This window comes from Lathyrus oleraceus, chromosome 6 (genome assembly GCF_024323335.1).
Source record: "Lathyrus oleraceus cultivar Zhongwan6 chromosome 6, CAAS_Psat_ZW6_1.0, whole genome shotgun sequence".
Taxonomy (NCBI): domain Eukaryota; kingdom Viridiplantae; phylum Streptophyta; class Magnoliopsida; order Fabales; family Fabaceae; genus Lathyrus; species Lathyrus oleraceus.
The window spans coordinates 198213620-198240033 of NC_066584.1; the positions used below are offsets into that span (position 1 = coordinate 198213620).

The 26414-nt window shown below is 36.5% G+C and overlaps 3 protein-coding genes across 3 annotated transcripts; 2 read left to right on the forward strand and 1 right to left on the reverse strand.

Moving 5' to 3' along the window:
- Nucleotides 1-5245: 5245 nt before the first annotated feature.
- Nucleotides 5246-5916, forward strand: LOC127097528 (protein MAIN-LIKE 2-like). Its single transcript, XM_051036028.1, has 2 exons — nt 5246-5401; nt 5503-5916. Exons 1-2 carry the CDS (start codon nt 5342-5344, stop codon nt 5911-5913), a joined length of 471 nt encoding a protein of 156 aa, XP_050891985.1. The 5' UTR covers nt 5246-5341; the 3' UTR covers nt 5914-5916.
- Nucleotides 5917-11025: 5109 nt separating this feature from the next.
- Nucleotides 11026-14234, forward strand: LOC127093187 (uncharacterized). Its single transcript, XM_051032084.1, has 10 exons — nt 11026-11097; nt 11212-11277; nt 11359-11430; nt 11565-11636; nt 11962-12080; nt 12587-12679; nt 12757-12828; nt 13006-13109; nt 13224-13473; nt 13600-14234. Exons 5-9 carry the CDS (start codon nt 12006-12008, stop codon nt 13273-13275), a joined length of 396 nt encoding a protein of 131 aa, XP_050888041.1. The 5' UTR covers nt 11026-11097; nt 11212-11277; nt 11359-11430; nt 11565-11636; nt 11962-12005; the 3' UTR covers nt 13276-13473; nt 13600-14234.
- Nucleotides 14235-20217: 5983 nt separating this feature from the next.
- LOC127097357 (probable F-box protein At5g04010) lies at nt 20218-21206 on the reverse strand. The gene has a single exon (XM_051035852.1). It carries the CDS (start codon nt 21184-21186, stop codon nt 20416-20418), a length of 771 nt encoding a protein of 256 aa, XP_050891809.1. The 5' UTR covers nt 21187-21206; the 3' UTR covers nt 20218-20415.
- Nucleotides 21207-26414: the final 5208 nt, after the last annotated feature.

A 26414-nucleotide genomic window follows, 5' to 3' on the forward strand; every position in this document is an offset into this window, starting at 1 on the left:
TTATGACGTGATTCATTATAAAAAGAAAATTTGTTAGTTTTATATTTTTTAAGTAGTTTATTTGAAGGGATAATTGAATCTTAATAAAATACTTAAATATCGACATATCATTAATTGCATAACAAATTTTAAGTATATATTAAAATATTTTTTAAAAAATAAATATTTTATTTATTACTTACGAACAAAAAATCTCATTTTAATATGTACTTAAACTTTATATTAGTTGGGCAGACCTTGGTTTCGACTGTATACTTAACTGCAAGACTAGAATCTCATAGAGCGGTAATGAAATGTTGACGATGTGATAAATTATGCTCGAGTGTGAGGGCTCGAAGTGGCCATGACGTGTGAATTATATATGAGTTATATGGTTTCCAGCATATATCTATATGGTATGAGATATTGATTTGTCAGGTTGACAGTTAGAAAATACACCCTCCATTCTCTTTTATAAATAAATTTTGTTTTTTAATTCACTAAATAAATAATATATTTATACTATATATAGACTGAATATATCAATTATTCAATGAACCTAAAAGTTAAAATTTGTTTTTAATTAAGGGACACTACTACAAAATGTAACTTCCGTAACGCCATTTCACCTCGACCAAAGTATCCAACAGTTTTCAGCAAAATTCTCAATCTACCCCACTTTTAGGAGGAGGCGCCAATTGAATTGGCGACTCCTCTTAAAAATTGCAAGGAGGCGCCAATTGGATTGGCTAGGGCAGGTGCCTTAGCCAATCCAATTGGCGCCTATGTGTAATTTTTAAGAGGAGACGCCAATTCAATTGGCGAATCCTTTAAAAAAGCCTCAAATGGAAACACCTCCAACATGAAAGTTGTAGATCTTTTCAAGACAATGAATTTGGACATAAATTTTGCATCATTTGGAATTTTTATGAGAACGTTATGGGCAGTTGAAGTTGGACTTCTGAGTTTTTCAACTGTTATCTGACCTATAATGTCTTGCATTATCGCATGTGTTTCTTTTAGAAATATGAAATTTTTTCCAACATAACATTTGAAGTAAACATCTCAAATTTTGCAATGCACTTGGTCCCACCTCAAAATAATTAAAAATGAGTGAGTTAGGTCCCTGTGAACTTGACCCAAAATTAGGGTTTCTGTCAAAATGACCTATAATGTTTTGAAATGAATGATGAGCTTCCAAGTTTCAAATGGATTTTTGATGAACATGAAAGTTGTTCATATGGCGACTGTTGTTAAAACTTGAATGGAGGCGCCAATTGGATTGGCTAGGGCAGGTGCCCTAGCCAATCCAATTGGCGCATATGTGTAGGTTTTAAGAGGAGGCGCCAACTCAATTGGCGACTCCCTCATAAAATGCCTTTTTTGTCTTATAAATAGATGCGTTGTGTGATCAATTGTTCCACAACTCATATAATCATTTGGCTATCATGTTTGGTGTTCGTCGCCAATACGGTAAGGTGATTTATGCGAGAGACAAACCTCAATTGCTGATGCTGTTTTGGAACATCACCACGTTAGATCAACTGAAGAGGGAGCTGGTTCGATGGTTAGACGGGAAAATACCAGAAGGGGAAAAAATCAGAAGTATTGAGAGACTTGACAGTATCTTTGGTTGGGTGCGAATGAAGACTGATAAGGATGCTAGGGAAATGATGTTCGGTCGAGACGACATTAATTTGATTGTTGTAATCAGTTAGAATTATTTATGTTTTCAGATGTGTTGTACTGATGTTGGTTATGAAACTCGTTGTAACAAGAACTTAATGATATATAATGATTGATTGTTACAGAAATACAATGTTACAAAAAGCTTAAGATCTAGATACAATGTTACAAAAAGCTTAAGATCTAGATGATGCTCCTTGATTGGGACAGTTGTTTTTGTTGTGTCCTGGTTGACGACAGATACTACATAATCTTATCATTTTATCTGTGGAATCCATCTCTGTTCTGATACGTGTGTTGTTTGGCCTTCCTTTCTTCTTTCTACGCATCTCTTCATTGTGCCAAACAATATCTCCTTCATATGGAGGCCAGTAATCCTCCATTGGTAGTACTGAAAAGCTTTGACTATATACATTCATGATGGTGTTGGCCTTGTACACATCAGATAAATGGGTGTAAGCGTCTTGACGAGTATAAGCGCATGCTACAATGACATGGGAGCAAGGTATGCGGAAGGCCTGAAATTTTCCACAATCGCACCAACTTCTGTGTAGTCTAACAGCGTAGGCTAAATTTGGTCTCCCCTCGTTGTTGCCCATTGTTTCCTGGACGCTGAAATTTTGTCTATGACGGTCAAACACTGTTACAGCGTGTGTCGTAGCTTTGATGCTCTCCTCTTTCATGACCTTCATGCAACACTCACTGAATACTTGTCCGGACATTAACACTGCACTCCATCTTTCACCTCTGGTTGCGAACATAGAAGCCAACCTATAATAGGTTGATCTTACCAAGGCGGTTATCGGCAGATTTCAAATTCCTTTGAAAACCCCGTTCATGCATTCCACAATGTTTGTTGTCATGTGGCCCTATCGACAACCACCGTCAAATGCTCTTGTCCACTGCTCTACTGGGATGTTATTTATCCATCTCCCCGCGTCTTCATTAGACAGTCGAATTTCATCACGATAATATTGAAATGACGGTTGAGTTAAAGCATACCCAACATTCACCACCTTCTTGCGAAGATTCTTATCTTTTATAGCACGCATGAAGTTTTGTGCAATGTGTCTGATACAATAGACATGTGTAGAAGGAGGATCATGCCATCCGTTGTCATGGTTGTTGTAGGCACTTTCAATGGCAGCATGTCTATCAGAAATCAAACATAGATTGACTTGTGGAGCGACATGCGTTCTGAGATGTCGAAGAAAGAAACCCCATCCACCAGCCGTTTCACCTTCAACAAGAGCAAAGGCAATGGGAAATACACTGTTGTTACCGTCTTATGCAACCGCCATGAGCAAAGTACCCTTGTATTTTCCGTATAACCAAGTGCCATCAATTTGCAAGAGAGGTTTGCAGAAAGCGAAACCTTTGATGCACGGGTCAAATGCCCAAAAGAGACGGTGAAATATTATATTACCTGTAGCACAGGTTCCGTCTGGCATCATTGCTGGCACTGTCTCCATAATTGCCACAGTTCCTGGGACATAAGTTTTTAGTGCCCATAAAAACCGTGGTAATTCCTTGAATGAATCCTCCTAGTTGCCGAAAACATGTTCAACAGCCTTTGTCCTCGCAATCCATGCTTTCTTGTAAGATGGAGTATAATTATATGTTGTTCGGATATGGGATATAATTATACTCACCTTCACTGATGGGTCTTTATTTACCAATGGCAGAATGTCTTGACATATCAAAGTTGTGCTCAGTTTACGGTGATCTTGTTCAACGTTAGTTGCAACGCAACTGTGCGGTGGGTCTATTGAAGCGATCTCCCAAGAGTCATTTTTCTTCTTGTAAGATGCAGCCAAACGAAACTTACAAAGCATGTTACGACATTCGATAACATACCTTCTAGAATCAGTGCATTTCACTGTAAAGTCAGCAAAGTTGTTCATGTGGAATTTTTTGATTGCCAAGACACATTCTTCTTTGGTACGAAACATGTCTCCCACCTTTAATTCGCCTACTGGTCTCGGATACGGATTATAGAAGACACTGTCGGATGTTTCATCTTCGTGAAGATCCATATTTTTCATATGTTGAGGAGGATTGTAGGCATGACTAGGAGGTATTGGTGGTGGTTGAGCATCATCTTCATCGTCGTTGTTCAGCATGTGATCAACATGTATCTCGGTCTCCTCTTCTTCTTCATCAACAACGTCGACTTCTACTTCTGTTTCTGGGTTGAGTTCATCTGACCATTGTGCATCATCTGCAGCATCTTCACCAGCTGCATCCTGATCGGTTAGTTGAGACTGTTGAGACGGTATACATGGTTGTAGAGTAATGTACAACTCGATACAATCCATGCCTGAATGTTCATGACTAAGAAACATGTTTTCAACATCTTCATCGTCTCGTACCTTAAGGGGGAAAAACTTGCATTGACCATTCTCAAAAAATATAGGATTTTGATATGTGATCTTTGACACAATACCTGATCCTATAAAGGATTGTATTCTTTTTTTCAAATGCAAAAAGGTTGCATTTCTCTTGATCGTGATTCTAATGGTATCAGTGTTTCTAAAACAAAAACCATGAAGCTCAGACTCAAAAGTTTCACCGTTGCAGTGAACGTTGACACTGTATAATGATGAAGATGACATTTTGGAGATGAAAACTATTTTGCAAGTGCAGATGAATGTGAGTGAAGTGTCGTTCGTGTTGATAGTAAGACACTTAAATAGATGGTATCAGTGTCTCACATGCTAGCTAGTTCTGAGATGATGTGTCGGACATTGAAGCTACTCTGAGATAATGTGTCAAGCATGCAAGCCAGTTCTGAGATGATGTGTCTGTCATGCAAGACAGTGTGAGTTGATGTGTCAAGCATGCTACCTAGTCATGAGATGATGTGTCTGTTATGCAAGACAGTGTGAGTTGATGTGTCAAGCATGCTAGCTAGTCATGAGATGATGTGTCTGTCATGCAAGACAGTGTGAGTTGATGTGTCAAGCATGCAAGCCAGTTTTGAGATGATGTGTCTGTCATGCAAGACAGTGTGAGTTGATGTGTCAACCATGCAAGCTATCAACAAGTGACTCTTCAGCATGCAGGAGACCGGACAACCACGTGTCTGACATGTAAGCTAGGTCTTAGATGATGTGTCAGTCATGTAAGACAGTCTGAGATGATGTGTCAACCATGCAAGCTATCAAGAAGCTAGTCATCAGCATGCAGAAGACAAGACAGACACGTGTCGGACATGTAACATAGTCAGAGATGACGTGTCAATCATGCAAGCCATCCACAAGTGAGTTGTTCAGCATGCAGGATACAAGAATGCCACGTGTCAGACATGCAGATGGTGTCGCCAATTGGTTTGGCGCCTACACTTAAGGCTTGTACATGGTCGCCAATTCAAGTGGCGACCCCATGGAGTCAGTCCTCGAAACCAAGCATTCAGAACTAGCCTTGCATGCATGTACCTATGGTGTCGCCAATTTGAATGGCGCCCCCTCTTTAGGATTGTACATGGTCGCCAAATGAGGTGGAGACACCATGCAAACACAAATTTTTATGCTCTCATCCATTTGCCTATAAATACATCCATTCCTTCAACAATTCTTCCACACCAACATTCTCACTACTTCATCTACAATACTTCTTTTACAATTTCATCTTCAACAACATCTTCCAATTTCATCTACACCAACTCCCCAACAATATGTCTTTACTCACAATGGGCGAAGCACACAGAGGAACAGTTGCAAACATCGCAACATACGTAAGTTTTTTCTTATACTAATTTTTTATATTTCATCTCCACCAACCCCATTTTATTTTGAAATACCAACTTAGTCAAGTGTTATATTATTTCTATTATAGGATGTATCAAGGTTTCGAACTCGAGTCCACGAATTTGTCCCAATGGACCCGATGATTCAACCTTATGTTGAACTCGCCGGTTTTGGTCAGATTAGCAAGATTATGTCTTGGTCTATAGATAACAAGTTCATTCTAGCCTTATGCGAAAGATGGAGGCCAGAGACACACACATTTTGGTTTCCAACCGGTGAGTGTACCGTGACGTTGGAAGACGTCTACATGCTTTTAGGACTACGAATTGAAGGCAAAGCTGTTAATGGTAAGACCAACTATGCAAATTCAATTTGCATGGAGCTTTTAGAAACTGATTTGTTAGATGATAATGCTAGAGGTCAAGGTATACTACTCTCACGCCTAAAGTCATATTATAATAGTTTATATTTAGATGAGCATTCTACCGAAGATGCTTGAATAATAAAAACTAGGTGTTACATTATGTTGTTACTAGGATCCTTTTTATTTCCCGAAGGTAGTGGTTCTAGCATGCATATTATGTACTTACCTCTACTTAGACATGTAGATAGAATAGGTAGTTACAGTTGGGGATCCGCATGTCTAGCCTATCTCTATAGTTCGTTGTGCAAAAACTCCCACAAAGACACATCTACATTTTCTGGATGTGCTGTTTTGCTACAAGCATGGGGATGGTCAAGACTACCGTCTCTAGCACCGATCAATAACAACCCTTTCACTTTTTCATATGCAAAAAAGTAAGTTGTTTAAATTGCTATATCTTTACTTACTTCCTTACAGTTTAGTACCTATAACTAATTTATTTTAACTTTTTGGTGTAGATGGTCGGCACGTGGTATGAGTTACAGCAGATGTCCGAGACACTGTATTACTCAGTATCGCAACCTGTTGGATCACCTTCGACCGACAGACGTAAGCAAAATAACTTCATTAATTCGTCATATTATGTTGACTTTTTCTACATTCATTTAAATCCTATCTTCTTTAACATTTCAGTTCATTTGGCGTCCATACCTTAATCTGGATCATGAGCATGAGGTCAACCCTGAAGACGCAGCCGTATGGACAGCATGCACACCGATAATACGGTTCACAACAGTGGAGATGCATAACACCGATCGTGTGAAGCTGCAGTTCGGTATGGTCCAGAATATCCCAGATCCCCCAGCTAGCCTAGGAGAATGGCATATGCGTAAAGTGAACGACCAATGGAACTTCAACCCTTGGCAAACCTTCGCAAGACCGGAGTGTCGCAAGTGGAAGCACCGTCGTGACCATGTCTTAACTGACGCAGTCATGGCAAATGAGGTAAAACCAAGTCGTACTTATATGGCTTGATACAGATCGGTTGGATTTCAATTCATCGCCGATGATATGTACCTCTACGACCCACGCCAGACAAGTTACACACAAGAAGGATCAACATCTAACCCCCAACAACATTCTCAGCCCCGTTACTCACAACCACCTATCCGTCAAACTTTGCGTTCCACAAACACACAAACATACAACCAAAACATGCCATTCACTCAACCCCAATACCAAGAACATCCCCCATACCACCACCAACAAATGGACCATCAACCTCAGACCGAACATCGCTTCGCACCCACACCATCACCCTACCAAAGTCGCCTTAGCCAAAACACTAACCGCCCCTCCTCCTACCGTAGCCAAGAACCCCAAACATCACAATACCAAAACATCCCACAACCATATCTCTTCCAAACACCCCAACAACCTTTCCAACCTTTCCTAGACCCATCATTCACACCCATGTCTCCCTTCAACCGTCCCGGTCGCCCATCCATGAGTCAACCACACCCCAACTTCTCTGGCATGGGTCATGAGCTCAGCTACGCCGGTACACCATCATTGAATACTGAAGACTATGCTGAGTTGGCTGAATACCTCAACGGATCTTCTCCTGTAGGAGATAATGACGCTCCTGGACCATCAGATGAACAAACACCGGTGCAGAATCATCAACGTGGGTTAGGGTAGCTAGGGGATGTGGGACCGGAGGTCGGTTCGGTGATCTCGGTCATCACCATTAGGATTCTTTGTGTAAACTCCAAATTTTATTAATATCAATTCGTATTATATCAAATTTATCTTTGTGTAAACTCCAAACATTAGGTTTCTTTGTCTACTTAAATTGTTATGTTGGACAAAATTTCATAATTCTAAAATAAACACATATGATAATACAAAACATTAAAGGCCACATAACAATTGAAATGTCAAAGAGTCCAAGTTCAGGTGCCCATACCTTTCTAAAAACAAATGCAAATGATGCAAAATTTTAGTCCAAATTCATTATCTTGAAAAGATCTACAACTTTTATGTTTAAGGTTTTGTCATTTGAGGCTTTTATCATTCAAACAGAAGGGCTTGAAGTTGGTCCCTTTTGGCAAAAGTCACATACACATGTTTTGACAGAAACCCTAATTTTGGGTCAAGTTCGCAACGACCTAACTCACTCATTTTCTATGATTTTGAGGTGGGACCAAGTGAATTGGAAAGTTTGAGATGTCTACTTAAATTGTTATGTTGGAAAAAATTTCATAACACTACGCCAAAAATGACTTTTAACAGCGCATCTTAGACAGCGCTTTTAAAAGAAAGCGCTGTCTAAGGTTAAAATTAAAATAAAACACGGAAAATGTTCCAAAAAATAATGAAAGCGCTGTCTAAGGGGGGGTCTTAGACAGCGCTTTCTAAAAGCGCTGTCTAAGACCCCCCCCTTAGACAGCGCTTTTAGAAAGCGCTTTTAAATATAGACCTTAGTCAGCGCTTTTGATAAAGCGCTGTCTAAAGTCTTTAAATTAAAAAAAAAAATTAAAACCAAAAGCGCTGTCTAAAGTCTTTATTCCCTCCATGTCACAAAAAAAAAGTTATTCCCTCCCAAATCCTAAAAATCCTACATTCTTCTCCCAAACCCTCAATCAGAGCTTGCTTCTCTTTCTCCCAAATCCACTCCCCCTTCTCCCAACCCTCAATCAGAGCTTGTTTATCCTGTGTGAAAGATTCTTCCCCTAAACCCTAACCCTTTCCCCCATTATCCTGTGTGGTCTCTTCCAATTTGCCCTGAAAACAAGTTGGAGCCGCTGAAACACTCTACTGCCCGGAAATCGTTGCCGGAGTTTCTCGTCAACCGCCACTAAAACTTCGTCCAGGTTAGATTATCTACGATTGTTGGATTGGGATCTGAATTGATAACATTATTATTAGATGAAACTATAAATGTAGTTAGGTTAGATTGTTTGTTACTGTAATTTCTGATTTTCACTTTGTTAAGTTTTTAATAATCAAATCATGAATTTTAAGTTTGTTGATATGTTCACTGCTAAAACTTGGCTCAAATGGTGATTTTGATTTAAATTCTCAGAGGAAAAGTATATTGTAGCTGTTCACGACAGAAATGAGATTCGCAGGAGCTCTCAGGAACATTTTACGGCCTCTCTCACTCTCCTCCTCAACGCCTCTGACTTCACAAATCTCCACCACACTTCCATTTCATGCACCTTTCCCATCTTACAGCAAACCACCCCAATTCCTTCTACCTTTTTTGAATCACTTTCACACCTTGACTGACACTCGGTTTCCCAAGAGACGACCTTCCGATAAGCCTCGTCGAAAGCGGGCTAGCTTGAGACCCTCTGGTGCGTCTGTTGCTCTTTTTTTTACTCTTCATGCTCTTAGTTTTTTAGGATTTTTGTCTCACACTATTTAGTTTCTGATGTTGCCCAGGGCCTTATGCTTGGGTTGAGCACACAACTGGTGAAACCATACTTCCCAATAAGCCTAATGAAGGGAGTGTCAAGAGGAGGAATGAGAAGAAACGCATGAGACAGCGCCGTGCCTTTATACTGGTAACCTCTCCTTTTACCTGTTATTACACAATGAATCTTGGACTGTTTTTGAATACCGACTGTCTTTTCTGTTGGTGGTTAACCAAAATAGCTTCTTTAATGTTTGTAAAAGATAGGTAATTTGACTGGACAGGAGAGGAGATTTCCTTCTACTTCTTGGTTGTACGACAAATACTTACTCTGACTTAATTACATGCTATGTTATGTTTTCAGTGTTGTCTTGTTTATTGTTCAACCAGACCCTTTGATTAGCAAAAGTATTACATGTTTGAGTCTTAATGGTTATAAGAAAATGTGTTACAACTTGGAACTTTGTCAATATTGTCCACTAGGAATATAAATGTTAACGTGCAAGAGTTTGGAACAAAGGTGCTATCTGGACTAGTTTTTTAGTTAGCAGTTACAGTTCCTTCCTATGTTGTATTATCATCCACTTGCTTAGCATTTGAATTTTTCTCTTTAGATTAATAATAATATTTTAAACATAAGCTAATCTTGACTTTCTAGGAAAATTGAGAGAAAACAAGAGTTTCAATCAAGTATACAACAAGAAAATAAAGAAGAAAATGACTCGTTACGTGAATCTCGTCTTCCTTGTGTTCTCAGCAACTTTGATTTCTTACGGCTTCGCATTCACCAATCCATTTGACGGTAACTATTTCTTTTTTTCCATAGATTTGCGTTTGGATAGTTAGTTGCTTTCAAAATAGATATGGTGTGTGCATGCAAAATCAACTGAAATATAGCTTTGCTTCATGATTTCTAAATTGCAATCGGTTGCAGTTGTTCAGTAAACCTTGATATTGCGGAAATGCAGAAAAATACGGCCGAAATTGCAGAGGATTTCTAAAACTTTTTATTGTGGCTGCAATTCAGAACTAGGTTTTGCGATATCTTTGAGTTAAATCCACTTTCAAGATAACATTGAAGAACAATATCCTATTAGGATTATTTAGATATGTAGCACCGACACGTCTAAAAAAATGTGTGTTTGTTTCAGTGTGTGCAAAATCGACACTGATACTTGTTATTATGTTTAATTTATTTATCTTTTCAAATTACTATTGACATCGACGTGTCAGTGTCGTGTTTCCGGTGTCCGTGCTAATGTAGGCAAGCAAGTAGCTGATTTTGTCAGTAATGCTAAATTGATATAGAGATAAATTGAAGATGTGGTTGATTTAGAAAATTCATGTATTTATGAGGGTTAGATTTGAACCTGAGAAAAACAAAAAAATTCCATGCTTCACTTCAAATTAAATTGAACTAATTTTGTTATAGATCACACTTGAAGCATATATATCATTTTTATGCTCTAACTAAACTAAATATTATTTGCAATTCTTTTATAAACAGTTACAGCCCTCCAGGATCTATACAGGAGCTTAAACAACCCTCGAGGGCTACACGGATGGAACGGTGGTGATCCTTGTGAGGAGTATTGGACAGGAGTAGCTTGTTCTGACTCCTCAGTTATACATCTGTAAATGCACATATTCTACTGATAATCAAGATTTTAAATAGTGATCGTAAATGATATACCACTTCAAATGCACCTAGGCTCTAACTATACTATATCACTTCAAAAATTATGATTTTTTCTGGTTAGATAATATCACTATCCCCCATAATGCAACTAAGAAACCTTATACTTGCCCTGTCGGTCCTCCTGCAGCAAAATTCAAGGATTGAACCTTACCGGATATCTTGGATCCTCGCTGTATAATCTACAAAATTTGAAGATATTGTAAGTCGTTTTATGTTTGAAGCTCTTATCGGGATGGTTGGTTTACTATATTGTCAAGATATGATTTACTTCCCATTCTGATTGGTTAACTTTCATTCCGTTCTGGTTTTTTAGTGATATCAGTTCCAACAGCATAATGGGTGAAATACCATACGAATTACCTCCAAATGCCACACATATGTAAGCCTACTTTTCTGATGATTTCGATTTTACCGGAAGCTATAGCAGTGAGTTTTTTCTGATGATCCTTCTTTATGGCAGAAACATGGCTTGCAACTATTTGAGCCAAAATATCCCTCATTCATTATCAAACATGAAAAAACTAAGACATCTGTGAGTTACATTCATATTGATTTGATTCCAAGCTTGAAAGGGGAGCTGCTTCAAATTTTCTTATCACATTTGAGTATGATATAATTATTGAATTTTGAAAATGGCAGTGAAATTAACACTTTTTTGTCTTGCAGGAATTTAAGCCACAATTTCTTGTATGGACCAATTGGCAATGTGTTCACTGGCTTAGATAATCTCAAGGAAATGTATGTTTTCTTCACTTGAGTCTTTTGCTTTTAGAATTTCAATGCTAATAAATGAAAGACTTCACCAATGATTAAGCTATGTTAGGCACTTAACCTAAACCATTTCCACAGAATTGTGTTTTCTGTGCATTGCCAATTTTTTGAATTTTCCGAATAGGTAAGAGCAAAAAATGAAGCCAATCTAAACCTTCACAATTTTTAATCAGTCATAATGGAAAGAGTAGTATGTGTTTATATATTATGCCATAATATATAAAACATGGCGAAATCCAGATAGCACAAACATAATCATCCCTTTTTGTTGGAAATGCATTGGATAGTTTAGACTTGAGAAGCAAGAAAAGGATGCTAATTTGGAAAAGAAAATAAATGATCTGTCACCTTGTGGGTACTTCTGATGCTGTTGCTTCTGCTGAGAAACTTATCAATGAAGTCCTTGCTGAGGTTTGTTTTAAATTTTCTCTAATTATGTTGTGGAATCACTGTAACTTTGGCCTGTTAGTGAAATATCACTGGTTAGAGTTGTTTTCAACTGATTTTGTAAATGCAATGTGAAATGTTTAATGATAAATTTGCTTAAATTATATTGGAATTAGTGCGCTCTGTATCCTGCCAGGGAAAATTCACTGATAAGAGTGGTTTTGAATTGACTTTCTATTTGTAATATGGTGTGTTTTCTGGTTAATTTGCTCTAGTGAGGTTTGAATGACTGCAACTGTAACCTGCTAGTGAAATATTGCTGACAGTATTTGTTTTGAACTGATTTTGTAACTTTAGTATGATTGTTTTGTGCTGAATTTGTTAAAATGATCTTCAAAGTCGAATGGCCTTAACTGTAACCTGTTAGTGAAGCGTCATTGACGATGGTTGTTTTCTACTGATTTTTAACTGTAATAATCTGGGGGAAATGTAACCATTAACATCACTGATAAGAGTTGCTTCTTTACTAGGCTGAAGCCGGGGCTTCTGCCGGTGGTGGTACTAGACGGATGGCTGCACAATCTGGGGGTGATGAATTTTCGATGCAAATCCCAAACAATAAGGTGTGCAAAGTTGCCCGAAATATGTACACCCATGTACTTTCTACAGTGTTTTGTTTATAATTGATTTGGTTTCTTAGGTCGGCCTTATAATTGGTAAAGGAGGAGAAACAATTAAGAGTATGCAAGCTTCTACTGGAGCACGGATTCAGGTTATCTCTTGTTCTTTGTTTTCTCTGCTTCTTTTGTTATATATTTTCAAAATCATAATTATGTTTGAAGTTGGATGGTGTTAAGGTTAACAGCTGACTGCCCAAACTCTCATGTCTCAAGACTTGGATTTTCCATTGTTAGTAACTTTTGACAACTAATGCCTTATAATTGAACAGATTACTTTTAATGTTAAACACCAATTGCGAATGGAAGATCGAATTTGGATCCAACTCCAATCCGGCTCAGAATTCCGGTGCGGTGGATTTTCAGAGAATCGCAGGTATTAGCTTCTCTTCCTCTTGTTGTGTCACTCGTTATGTATCTTATTCTTCTCAACTGTGATTGCGATTCTTCTTCTTCTTCAACTCTTCTGAACTGTGTTATGGAATTGCAGAGTCATCACTGCGGTGGTTACGTGGCGAAGTGGTCACGCGAGAGGGAAGTGAAGTGAGCTTCTCAGAGATGAACTGTGAAGAATGAGCTCTAATCTTTGAGCAAAAAGCAACCGATTCTGAATATGAGGGTAGAGAGCTTGAGAGTGAAGAGTGAAGATTGAAGGTGAGGAATGAAAAAACTAGAAAAGCTTCTGATTGCACTGTTATATACATGGTATTCTCAACCAAATCGGGCAACGGATCGGGCAGGTTAGTTATGTTAGGGCAGGTTGTTAGGATTTTTGTTAAAACTCTGTTAGTTGCAAGTTAATTTTATATGTGAATTGATTTTCTATTAATTATTTCCATCAGTTAAAATAGTTGTATTGCTTGCAGGGATAAGTCAAAATTGGACCTTAGCTTGCAGTTCAGCTGGATTTGCACGTTACTTCTATGAAGGTTTGTTGTGGTTGGAAGTTCTGCTGTTAAAATGTTAGTTTGTTTTGTTAGTTACAAGTCTGTCAAATCAATTTAAAATTAGTTAGGTTAAGTTAGAGAACTAGTTAGTCATGGTTATTATGAAATTAGAAAAAAAAACTTAACTGTTAGTCAAAGTCCTGCTGTTAGTTATTTCCCATTTTTTGACTCTGTTAGTTTTATTTATAATCGATTGCTTTGAAATTATGTTACTACAAAAGGTTAGATTGATGTTAGTAAATCTGTTAGCAAGTTGATGGTGAGATCTGTCATGGCCTATTAGTATCAGAAACATTATTAGTGAAGGCCAAGACCATGACCAAACACTTGCCTGATTATTTGATGTAGAACTTACTTGCTGAAACTTTCCGCTATGCTAATGATTGTCTTGGTGCATGACTTGTCATTGGGCATGAGCGCCGGGAGCTGTTACCGCAGCAAGTTGTATCAGTTAAGTTGTTATGACTAATTTTGGGAATCTGCTAACGACTCGTTTTAGACAGCACTAGCTAGTGTGTTTTGAGTTGCTCACTTGCCAACAACTTAATAATTGTAATGGATTTGAAGTTAATTGAGAATTTTTCCACCGATACTTAGTAAAACTCGATTAAAATGTCGTTTACGATGGTTATAACATACTGCTATGTTGTTAAAAAGCTGTTTGAATGGTTTGAATTGTGAGTTGTTTAGAAAACCATGTTAATAACTTGAAGTAGGGTTAGTGACGGTATTACATGATTATGTTAGATTCAGTTATATTGGTTAATGTTAACTTACAACATTCGTTCTGTTGTGATGATTATGCAGGATGTACTACCTTGGTTTCGAACTGATTTCAGAATTTGCATCTGTACCGAATTGGGGTGGGCTGCCACGGTTAATTCTTGCACTTTTGGTAATTTTTTATTAGCGAGTTTCAATGATGTCTATGTGTAATTATTAGGATTTAATTAAGGGTATACTTATTTTCCTGTGGAATGCTAACTGTGGCGTTGTTATGTATGTTCTAAAACTTTTGATTTGTGCCGTTTCTGACTTGTGGAAAATTCATGGATGAATATATGACAATTCTGCTTCATGAATGAATGAAGAATTTCTTCTGTGAAACTGGAATTTTGTGAATGAGTGAATCTTTAAAAATTGGAATGGATGAAGAAAATTGCTTTTGTGAAACTGGAATTTCGTTTATATATCCTTCAAAATCTGTTACAATGCTCATGAAATTAATGCTAAACTTATATGAAATGCAATGGTTAGTTACAAATCAAAATGTTAGTTTCAATTTTCGTATACCTTAGACAGCGCTTTTGTAAAAAGCGCTGTCTAAGGGGGGGGGGGGGGGGGGCTTAGACAGCGCTTTTTGAAAAGCGCTGTCTAAGGTATACCTAAAAGAATTAAAATAGGAGGGTCTTAGAAAGCGCTTTTGGCCAAAGCGCTGTCTAAGGGGGTGGGGCTTAGACAGCGCTTTTCAAAAGCGCTGTCTAAGGTATACCTAAAAAATTTAAAATAAGAGGGTCTTATAAAGCGCTTTTGGCCAAAGCGTTGTCTAAGGGGGGGGGGCTTAGACAGCGCTTTTAAGATTTAAAAAAGCGCTGTCTAAACCTTTAGCAGCGGAGGTTTAGACAGCGCTTTAAAGCGCTGTCTAAGGCTAAAAAAAGCCCTGTCTAAGGTCTTGTTTGTTGTAGTGTAACTCTAAGAGAATCACATGCAATAATACAAAACATTATAGGTCAGATAACAGTTGAATTGTCAAAGAGTCCAAGTTCAGGTGCCCATACCTTTCTCAAAAAAAAATGCAACTGATGCAAAAGTTTAGTCCAATTACATTATCTTGAAAAGATCTACAACTTTTATGTTTAAGGTTTTGTCATTTGAGGCTTTTATCATTCAAACAGAAGGGCTTGAAGTTGGTCCCTTTTGGCAAAATTCACATACACATGTTTTGACAGAAACCCTAATTTTGGGTCAAGTTCGCAAGGACCTAACTCACTCATTTTTAATTATTTTGAGGTGGGACCAAGTGCATTGGAAAATTTAAGATATCTACTTCAAATGTTATGTTGGAAAAAATTTCATATTTCTAAAAGAAACACATGCGATAATGCAAGACATTATAGGTCAGATAATAGTTGAAAAACTCAGAAGTCCAACTTCAACTGCCCATAACTTTCTCATACAAAATCCAAATGATGCAAAATATATGTCCAAATTCATTGTCTTGAAAAGCTATACAACTTTCATGTTGGAGGTTTCGCCATTTGAGGCTTTTTTAAGGGAGTCGCCAATTGAATTGGCGCCTCCTCTTAAAAATTACACATAGGCGCCAATTGAAGGGAGTCCTTGCAATTTTTAAGAGGAGTCGCCAATTCAATTGGCGCCTCCTCCTAAAAGTGGGGTAGATTGGGAAATTTTATGAAAACTGGGGTATTTTGGGTATTTTTTCTAAAAACTGGGTTATCTCGGTAAAAAAACCTTAATATGTACTTAAACTTTATATTAGTTGGGCAGACCTTGGGTTCGACTGTATACTTAACTGCAAGACTAGAATCTCATAGAGCGGTAATGAAATGTTGACGATGTGATAAATTATGCTCGAGTGTGAGGGCTCGAAGTGGCCATGACGTGTGAATTATATAGGAGTTATATGGTTTCCAGCATATATCTATATGGTATGAGATATTGATTTGTCAGGTTGACAGTTAGAAAATACACCCTCCATTCTCTTTTATAAATAAATTTTGTTTTTTAATTCACTAAATAAATAATATATTTAGACTATATATAGACTGAATATATCAATTATTCAATGAACCTAAAAGTTAAAATTTGTTTTTAATTAAGGGACACTACTACAAAAAGTAACTTCCGTAACGCCATTTCACCTCGACCAAAGTATCCACCGTGGTAGAATCTGTTCACTTAGGTGTTTTATTTATTTATTTTCATTTTAAGTCACTTTTCACCACAGTTAGAACTTCCAACGTGGTGAAAAGTGATGTCTGATCATGAGTTCAAATCCTAACACCTACAATTTTATTTATTTATTTATTTTAAGTCACTTTTTACCATGATTGGAACTTTCAACCGTGATGAAATGTGACACATGGTCAAGAGTTCGAATCCTAGCACCTACAATTTAATTTTTTTATTTATTTTAAGTCACTTTTAACGACAATTGTTTTTTATTTATTTTAAATCACTTTTTGCCACAGTTGAAACTTCTAATCGTGGCGAAAAGTAGCGCATGATCATGAGTTCGAATCCTAGCACCTATACTTTTGTTTTTATTTATTTTAAAGCCATTTTTTATCACAGTTGAAATTTTAAACCTTGGTGAAAAGCCACTCAGGGTTATGGGAAAATGTAAACATGTTTATTGAGTTTCTTCACCGTCCTTAAACAAATCCTTATCGTCTATTTATGGAATATCAATGCTCAAGACACTATCATTATTGATCCGCGTGAAACCTAAAACTTAGATGAACTTCAACCTAGACGAACTTCATCAACTACCTCCAAAACATCATCATCCATTTACGAAACTCAACTTCTCCACTAAACCAAACTTAAAAATATTATTTCTTCCATAAACAAAATTCGAAAACATCATTTCTTTCATTAACAAATTTCAGATCTCTATCATTTATTCTCCAACTTGAATGAGACAAGGAAAACATGAATTCAAGTTAGCAATATTAGTAGTTGTTGTTCTTGTTGTTTTTATTGTTGTTGTTGTTGTTGATGATGTTGTTCTACTAGTGCATTTTTTTAATTAAAAAACATACAACAACAGCTGCTCAAAGTAACTGTTGTGATAGGTTGAGCCATACAACATCGGTTGTTTAAAGTAACTGTCATAATAAGTTGCACGCTACTTAACTTATAATCACGGTCACACGATCATGGTTGAAAGAATCATACATACAATCACATCTTAGCTCACAACGGTTAGTCGGACTTGATTGTATCCCTTTTCCAATCGTTATAAGAGGTATTCTTCATAATAGTGGAGTATGTGATTTATCTGATTGACCAGTTAGGGAATATGTCATTTATCCCTGTCACGGCGTATAAAATGAAGGTATGTTTGGTCATGCCCGATCGAGCTAACGGGTCAAGCTTTGACAAACCTAAATTTTATAAAGGCGAGAAACTTTGTTATAATTGGTTCAAAAATACTAAGCCTTACCTGATTGACCAGTTAGAAAATCTGTAATTTATCCTTCTCACAACATATAACACTAAAGGTACACTTGATCATACCCCAATAGAACTGCCAAAATAGATTATCCATTGACCAATTAGAAAATATGTAATTTATCCTTCTTACAACATATAGCACTGAAAATACACTTGATCATACCCCAATAGAATTGCCAAAATAGATTATCCATTTTAAACACATCAGCCTTGGTAGACCTCAAATTTTATAAAACCAAACAAAATAAAACCTTTATAATATTTGCTTAAAAATAATAAACTCAACTTTATACGAACTTCGGACTATCCATTAAAGAATTTTTTTTTAAATTATTTTTATTAAAATAAAAATAAAAATCTCATAATATTTATTATAAATAAAATAAAAAATTATATATTTTATAAATATAATGCATTTTTAAAGAAATTCATTTTTTGTTAATAAAAGAAAAAATATTATTAAAAATAAAAAATAATAAAAAAAGATATTTTTCCTTAAAAATAAAAATAAAATTAAAATGTTGACAATGTGATAAATTATGCTCGAGCGCGAGGATCCGAAGTGGTCATGACATGTGAATTATATAGGAGTTATGTGGTTGCCACCACATATCTATATGGTATGAGATATGTGATTTGTCCGGTTGATCAGTTGGAAAATACACCCTCCTTTCTCTTTAAATAAATTTTGACTATTAGATTCATTAAATAAATAATGTATTTAGATTATATAAAGATTAAATACATCAATTATTCAATAAATTTAAGAGTTAAAATTTACTTTTAATTAAGGGACACTACTATAAAAAGTACTTTTCGTAACATCATTTCACATCGACCAAAGTACTCACCATGATATAATCTATTTACTTAGGTGTTTTTTTTATTTGCATTTTAAGTCACTTTTCACTACGCTTGAAACTTTCAACCATGGTAAAAAGCGATGCCCGATCATGAATTTGAATCTAGCCTACAATTTTATTTTTTATTTAAATTTTTAAACCACTTTTTACCACGATTGGAACTTTCAACTGTGGTGAAAAGCAGGATCATGAGAAAATATAAATGTATTTATTAAATTTTCGCTCATTTATGGAGTATCAATGTTCAAAACACTATCATTATTGATCCGCATTTAACTTAGACGAATTTCATTTGTTATCTCCAAAACATATCATTATTCATTTACGACACTCAATTTCTCTACTAAACCAAACTTAAAATATTATTCCTTCCATAAACGAAACTCGAAAACATCATTTGTTTTCATACAATTTTCAGAACTCTATCATCTATCCTCCCAACTTAAATGAGACGAAAAGAAAGTAAATAAGTATCCTAAACCTTACCTAATTGACCAGTTAAAAAATATATAATTATCCCTCCCACAATATAACATTCAAGATACACTCAATAATATCCGATAGGCCGCTGAACAAATCTCAAATCTAATAAAGTCAAGAAAAAAAACTTTAGAATATTGGCTTCAAAATACTAAACTCTTACCCAACCATAAAAGAACTATTTTTTAATTATTTTTATTAAAAATTTAAAATAAAAATCTAATAATATTTATTATAAATAAAATAAAAAATTATGTATTTTATAAATATAATACATTTCTAAGAAAATATATTTTTTGAAAATAAAATATTTTTTTTTATTGAAAGTAAAAAAATAGTTTTTAAAAAGTATTTTTCCTTTAAAATAAAATATTTTTTTTAAAATATCATTTTAATTCTGAAAAAATAAGTTAAAAAAAATTCAAAATATAAAATCAATTTATAAATACAGATTGATTTAATTATAAATCGCACACTGTTTGATTTTTATTGAAATTTGAACTGAAGTTTTATTTTTAGTTCATGATTCATGGCGACAGGATTCAGTTTTTTTCTTCTCGATAGTACTAATTAAGTTTAAGTTGACCTATTTGCGGTCCTCAAACTCCATCTACTGTACTACTTAGCTTACGTTTGACCACTAATGGTGATATTTTTCAATTTTTGTTACTTTAGGGAATATTTATTTCACCGTATAAAAATTTAATCCCAAAAATAATTGTCTGGGATATAAGATCCCAAAGAATTAGGTTTTATAAAAAATGTTTGGGAGTATTTTAAAATTCCAGAATTTTTTTATTTCAAATTCTATTTAATTAATAATATACGTTTAGGAAGTATTTGTAGCAATGGGATAATCAACTATTTCTAAACGTGATGGTAACAGTCAGGAATAAAAAATTATTAGGAACTCAATAAAGATAAAAGTTTGTTGAGAATAATTTTGTATTCTTTTCTAAAAAGATAGTCTGTATTTTTAACCTTAGAGAAATACTTGCATGAAAATATAAAAACACCTGTGATTGTTTGTAAAACTAATTGTTACAGTGTGTCTGACTAAGAATTTTCCACAAGCTTAAACCTTAAATTCTCAAGAATATGGAATGTGTTCTGTATTCCTAAAACAAACAGACCTTGTAAAAACATCCCTGGATTGAAGGATATTTATACATGATGTATGTAGAATGCATTATTAAGTTAGAAGAAAATGTTGCAAGTATCTAAGACCATCTTCAACACCAACATACCTCCAATCAACAACACTCAAAATCCCCATCCTTACCTTCTCCACCCTCACTTTCCCACCACTATCACACATCCCCACCTTCATATCCGCCACCACTGAACTCGCCACCACTTTTGAACAACAACTCGGCGCCGGTAGCTCCTGTGAAAACCACTCCTCGCCGCCACCCGCAAACCTCACCTTCCTCTCGCAATCCATCAAAGTGAAAATCCCTCTCCATCCTTTCACCACCACATTCCACGTTACCTTAACCACCTCCTCCAAACCCTCGTTCTTCATCAATACACACTCCTCCAAACCAACACCAAAACTAAACACGCCAGGAGGGTCCACCACCAGTGCGTCCACAGGTATGGATGCGGCCGCTACCACGCGAGATTCGCGCTTCGAAGTAATGGAGACCCCAAACACGAGGTCACTTAGGGAGAGGGTTGGCTTCGAAAGAGTCTGGCGGCGGCGCAAGGCGGCAGAGTGGCCTAATGCGAACAGGTGGCAATATGAAACGGCGGATGGAAGAGTTGAAAGAGAAGGAAAATGGGTGGTTACGATTGGTTTCCAAAGTTCATCAGAGGACATAGAATGTAGCCATGATCTTGATACGCATGAAGCTATGGCCAATGTTTTGGGGTCAAGATGATGTGCCACGAGGATAAGAACTTCCCATGATTGAATTGCAGGAGTTTCCTTTTCCATGGAGGTTTGAATCTTCTTTTTCATGATAATAAAATTGTTATGTCGTTTTAGGTTACTTTGAGGTTTATAGAACGTCAAAAGGCGGTTATTGATACAAAGGTTGTAGGAGGTGACGCGTGGAGGATGTTTGCGGTTTGCATGTCTGTAGAGTGCCACGCAAGATTCATGTTGGAGATTATGCCACGCAGCAAAAGACACGTATGTGCGTGTCTATGATTTTGACGAACACAACCCTAACAAATATTTTTACACACAACCGATCATAATTTTTTATTAATTAAAAAATAAAAATAAAATTTTATCTCTCCTTCATAATCAATAAATCCAATTAAAAATAAGTTATATCTTAAACAAATTTAAATTTTTTGAATGTGGATTTACTTAAGTTTCCATCACTAAATCTCCTTTTTGATGATTTCAATTAGTAAATCACTTTGAGCATACATAGTATCTCACTTGGAGGTTATCACGGATGATTCACGAAAGTACACATTAAATATGACTTGTAAGTTAGGATAGGATAGCGATGAAAATTACAGTTGAACATATACAGTAAGAATATTTTTAATCCTTATTTCTATTAAACTTACTTTACATTATTCTTAGAATAATAATAATATATATATATATATATATATATATATATATATATATATATATATATATATATAAAATTTTTAGCATTGATATTATTTGTTCTTGTTCTTTATCTCCTAAGGATGGATATAAAGTTTTTAGCATTGATACTATTTGTTCTTTAGTTGAAAAATATTATCCTATGGATTTTAGTGATCAAGAGAAGAATAATTTGTAATTTCAACTCCAACATTTTCTATTTGTTGCTCGTCAAGCATCAAACTTGAATAATTTATCAACTATTCAAGAACTATGTTCATGTTTGGTTGCATCTGGACAGGCTGAAACTTACTTCTTGATTGATAGACTACTTCGTCTTATCATGACTCTTCCTGTTTCTACGACCACAACTGAAAGGTCTTTTTCAGCAATGAAAATTATTAAGACTAAGTTGAGAAATAAGATGGATGATGAGTTTCTTGGAGATAGCATGACAGTATATATTGAAAGGGAGATTAGTGCAAGCATTAGTTCGGAGTCAATTATTGACGATTTCAAGTCACTCGGAACGCGTAAAGCATTACTTTAAGGTAGTTTTAAGTCATATAATTTAAATTTTTAGTAATTAACTTTGTATTTATTTTAACTTTAATGTTTTATTTAAAATACTATTTATATTTTATTTATAATCTTTATTTTATGTTAGCGGTCATCCCAAATTTTTTTATCTGGCTCCGCCACTGCTTCGACCTGCACTCCCTTTGTCATGATGTCTGCAATCTGATTCTCAGTTCTGCAATGTTCCACATTCATCTTCCCATCTGCTACCTGCTCTCGAAGATAATGGAACCTCATCTCGATGTGCTTGCTTCGACCATGTGCTATCGGATTCTTCGCCAAATTGATAGCTGACATGCTGTCGATCTTCATGGTAATTGCTCCATGACTCTTCGATGTTATCTCTTCGACCAGATTCACCATCCACGTTGCTTGACATGCACAAAGAGAAACAACTATGTATTCTGCTTCGCATGATGATAGTGCCACTACTGGCTCCTTTCTTGAACTCCAAGCAACTGGTGCACCACCTAGCATAAACACATAGCCAGCTGTGGACTTTTGATCCTCAGCATCACTGCACCAACTTGAGTTGGTGTATCCCACTACTTTGTATTCTTTTCCTTCATCAGCTGCAGGAAAAAAAATTCCATAGTCGAGAGTTCCTTTCAGATACCTTAGTATCCTCTTCACCGCTGCTAGATGTGATACCTTTGGCTTCTGCATGAACCTACTCATCATACCTACACTGTATGTTAAGTCAGGCCTTGTGTGACAAAGGTATCGAAGTGACCCAATAAGTCTTCTATATTGGGTTGGATCGACATCATCTTCATCTGAATCTTTCGACAATTGTAATCTGGGCTCAATTGGAGTCGAAGTTGGGTTGCAATCTTGCATCTCAAATCTCTTGAGAATTTTGCCTGCATACCTTCTTTGATGCATCATCAAACCTCTACCACTCTTGTAGAATTCGATGCCAAGGAAATATGAAATGTCACCCATATCTGACATTTTGAATTCCTTGTTTAGATCACCTTTGAAGTCTTCGATCTCCTTCTTGCAACTACCTGTTATCAACAGGTCATTGACATAGAGGCATAGTATAAGCAATTTACTATTGATTCTTCTTACATATACTTCATGTTCAGATTTGCACTTCATAGATTCCTTCTCCCTTAGAAAACCGTCTATCTTCTTGTTCCAAGCTCTTGGAGCTTGTTTAAGTCCGTACAGGGCTTTATGCAGCCTGTACACCTTTCTTTCTTCGCCATGTTTCACAAACCCAGCTGGTTGTGCAACATAAACTTCTTCTTCTAAGAGGCCATTAAGGAATGCACATTTCACATCCATATGACACATCTGCCAGTTGTTCATGTTTGCTAGACCAACAACCAACCTGATTGTTTTGATTCTAGCAACAGGTGCAAAAACTTCGTCGAAGTCGATTCCTTCTTTCTGAAGAAATCCTTTCGCCACAAGTCTCGCCTTGTGTCGAGTCACTTCTCCTTTGGGATTCAACTTCACCTTGTATACCTATTTCACATCGATTGCCTTCTTACCTTGGGGATATTCGACAAGTGACCAAGTGTTGTTGACTTCATGTAGGTGTTTAATTGGCTGCATTATATGGTAAAACACTAGCTGGATTCTAATGTCTTGACTGATGTCATGACATGGTGTGTATGTGTGATTGCATTGTAGGTTAGAATATCTAACTGTACTCTGATGTCTTGACTGATGTCATGACACACTTGAGTAGTTACTGCAGGATTAGCTAATACAGGATTTATTGAATGTCAAACTGGATACTGTGACATTCATCCCTGTCAGCAGATATTGAGGAATAGAACAGTTGGTGTTCTGTTAGAGCTCAGTATTCATTTGCAGTCTGGTTATCAAGGAAGAACCAGACCTGGCATAAGGCCTACTATATGAATGTCAAACTGGATGTTATGACATTCATCATGGACAGTATATACTGAATAATAGACAGAGTGGTGTTCTGCTACACTTCAGTATGTTTCTTAGTTTGTTCTTCAAGAGGATAACAGAACTGACTTAAGGCCAAATGTGTAAATGTCAAATTGGATACTTTGACATTTATTATTGTAAGCTGTTACTGTAGTATGGTCATTTTGGTCATGTACAGGTCAGCAAAATTGTACAGTCTGTTTTCTGGAAAAACAGACTCAGCATATGATGCTTGATGTCAAGCTGAATGTCGTGACATTCATTCCTGACAGCATATGCTACATTGTAGGTTGTTCAGTTTTCTGTTTCAGCTTTTTCTCAGGCTATTCTTCAGGGATTCAACAGCTTAGAGAAAATCCAGGAAATCAACAACCAAGCTACATTTAATGAACCTAACAAATAGCCTATTTGTTAGTAACCTAGATGTTGAATTTATGGGAACTCGCGTGACCTTAAATTCAGGAGAATACAAGTGCAAAAGGCCAGGTACTGCAATATAAAAGGAAGTCGTTCCTTCATTCAGTTTCGGGGATTTTGAGGCGTGAAGATTAAGTGTGTCCATCATACTTCACTGCTGTATTTTTGTGAGTCTTGTATTAGACATATCTTGTAAGCCAAGCCTTTATCACGTTGATGATTGCTTTGGCATAGGGTGTTCATTGAGTTGTAAGTGTTGTGTCGCTCAAAGCTTTTAAGCGTGAGTGCTGTGTATCTTGATTAAAGCTGCTAAGCACAATCAAGAGTTGTTTGAAGTGTGACTTCAAAATTGTCTTTAATATTGATTAAAGGTAGTAATCACTGAGGTGATTGAGGGGGAGTGAGTAGGAACTCTGATCTTAAAGTAAGATTGAAATTGCATTGGGTAGGGATTAAGTGACAAGTTGTAAACGGGTGAGTTTAGCTTTGAATTAATACTACTAATAGTGGATTTCCTCCCTGGCTTGGTAGCCCCCAGATGTAGGTCATGTTGGACTGAACTGGGTAAACAATTACTTGTGTTATTTACTGCACTTACTGTTAAGTTCTGCATAATTCTTGTCTGTGCAGAATTGGATGTCATAACAACCCGTGTGACATCTAAAGTCTGATAACTAGAATTTCAATTGGCATCAGAGCAGGCACCCTGCCTGTGAATTTCTGGGTGAGATCTAGGGAAGTTACTTTCTAGTACCATGGACAAGGATATAGGACACTCAAATAGACCACCCATGTTGGATGGCTCTAATTATGATGACTGGAAGCCTCGTATGATAGCCTTCTTAAGGTCTCTAGATAGCAAAGTCTGGAGAGCTGTCAACAAAGGATGGGAGCATCCAACGAAGACAGGTGAAGATGGAATCAGTGTGCAGATTCCTGAAGAAGAGTGGGACAAGGAGCAAGAGGCATTAGCTCTTGGAAATTCCAAGGCCTTGAATGCATTGTTCAATGGAATCAGTAAGAACATCTTCAGGCTGGTGCACCACTGTGAACTAGCTAAGGAAGTTTGGGATACCCTCAAGGTAACTCATGAAGGTACTTCCAAGGTGAAGATGTCCAAACTTCAGATGCTGACCACCAAGTTTGAAAATCTGAGGATGAAAGAGGATGAGACTATTCATGACTTTCACATGAATATTCTTGAAATTGCAAACACCTCTGGTGGACTAGGTGAGAAAATGGCTGAAGAGAAACTTGTAAGAAAGATTCTCAGGTCCTTGCCTAAGAGATTTGCTATGAAGGTCACAGCCATAGAGGAGGCGCAGGACATCTGCAATATGAAGGTGGATGAGCTCATTGGTTCTCTCCAAACCTTTGAAATGGGCTTGTGTGAGAATGCTGAAAAGAAGAACAAAAGCGTAGCTTTTGTATCTAATGCTGAAGAGGAGTCAGAAGCAGGATATACTGAAGGTGATGAAAGTATATCAGAAGCCTTAGCCATGCTTGGGAGACAGTTCAACAAGTTCGTGAAGAAGATTGGTCAAAGAGGGAGACCAAATGTCAAGAACATCACGTCTGACATCAGGAAAAGATCAACTTCTGAAGAAAAGTTCAACCAAGGCAAGGGAATCCAGTGTCATGGTTGTGAAGGGTATGGACACGTCAGAGCTGAATGTCCTACTTATCTCAAGATGCAAAAGAAGGGGCTAACTATCACATGGTCTGAA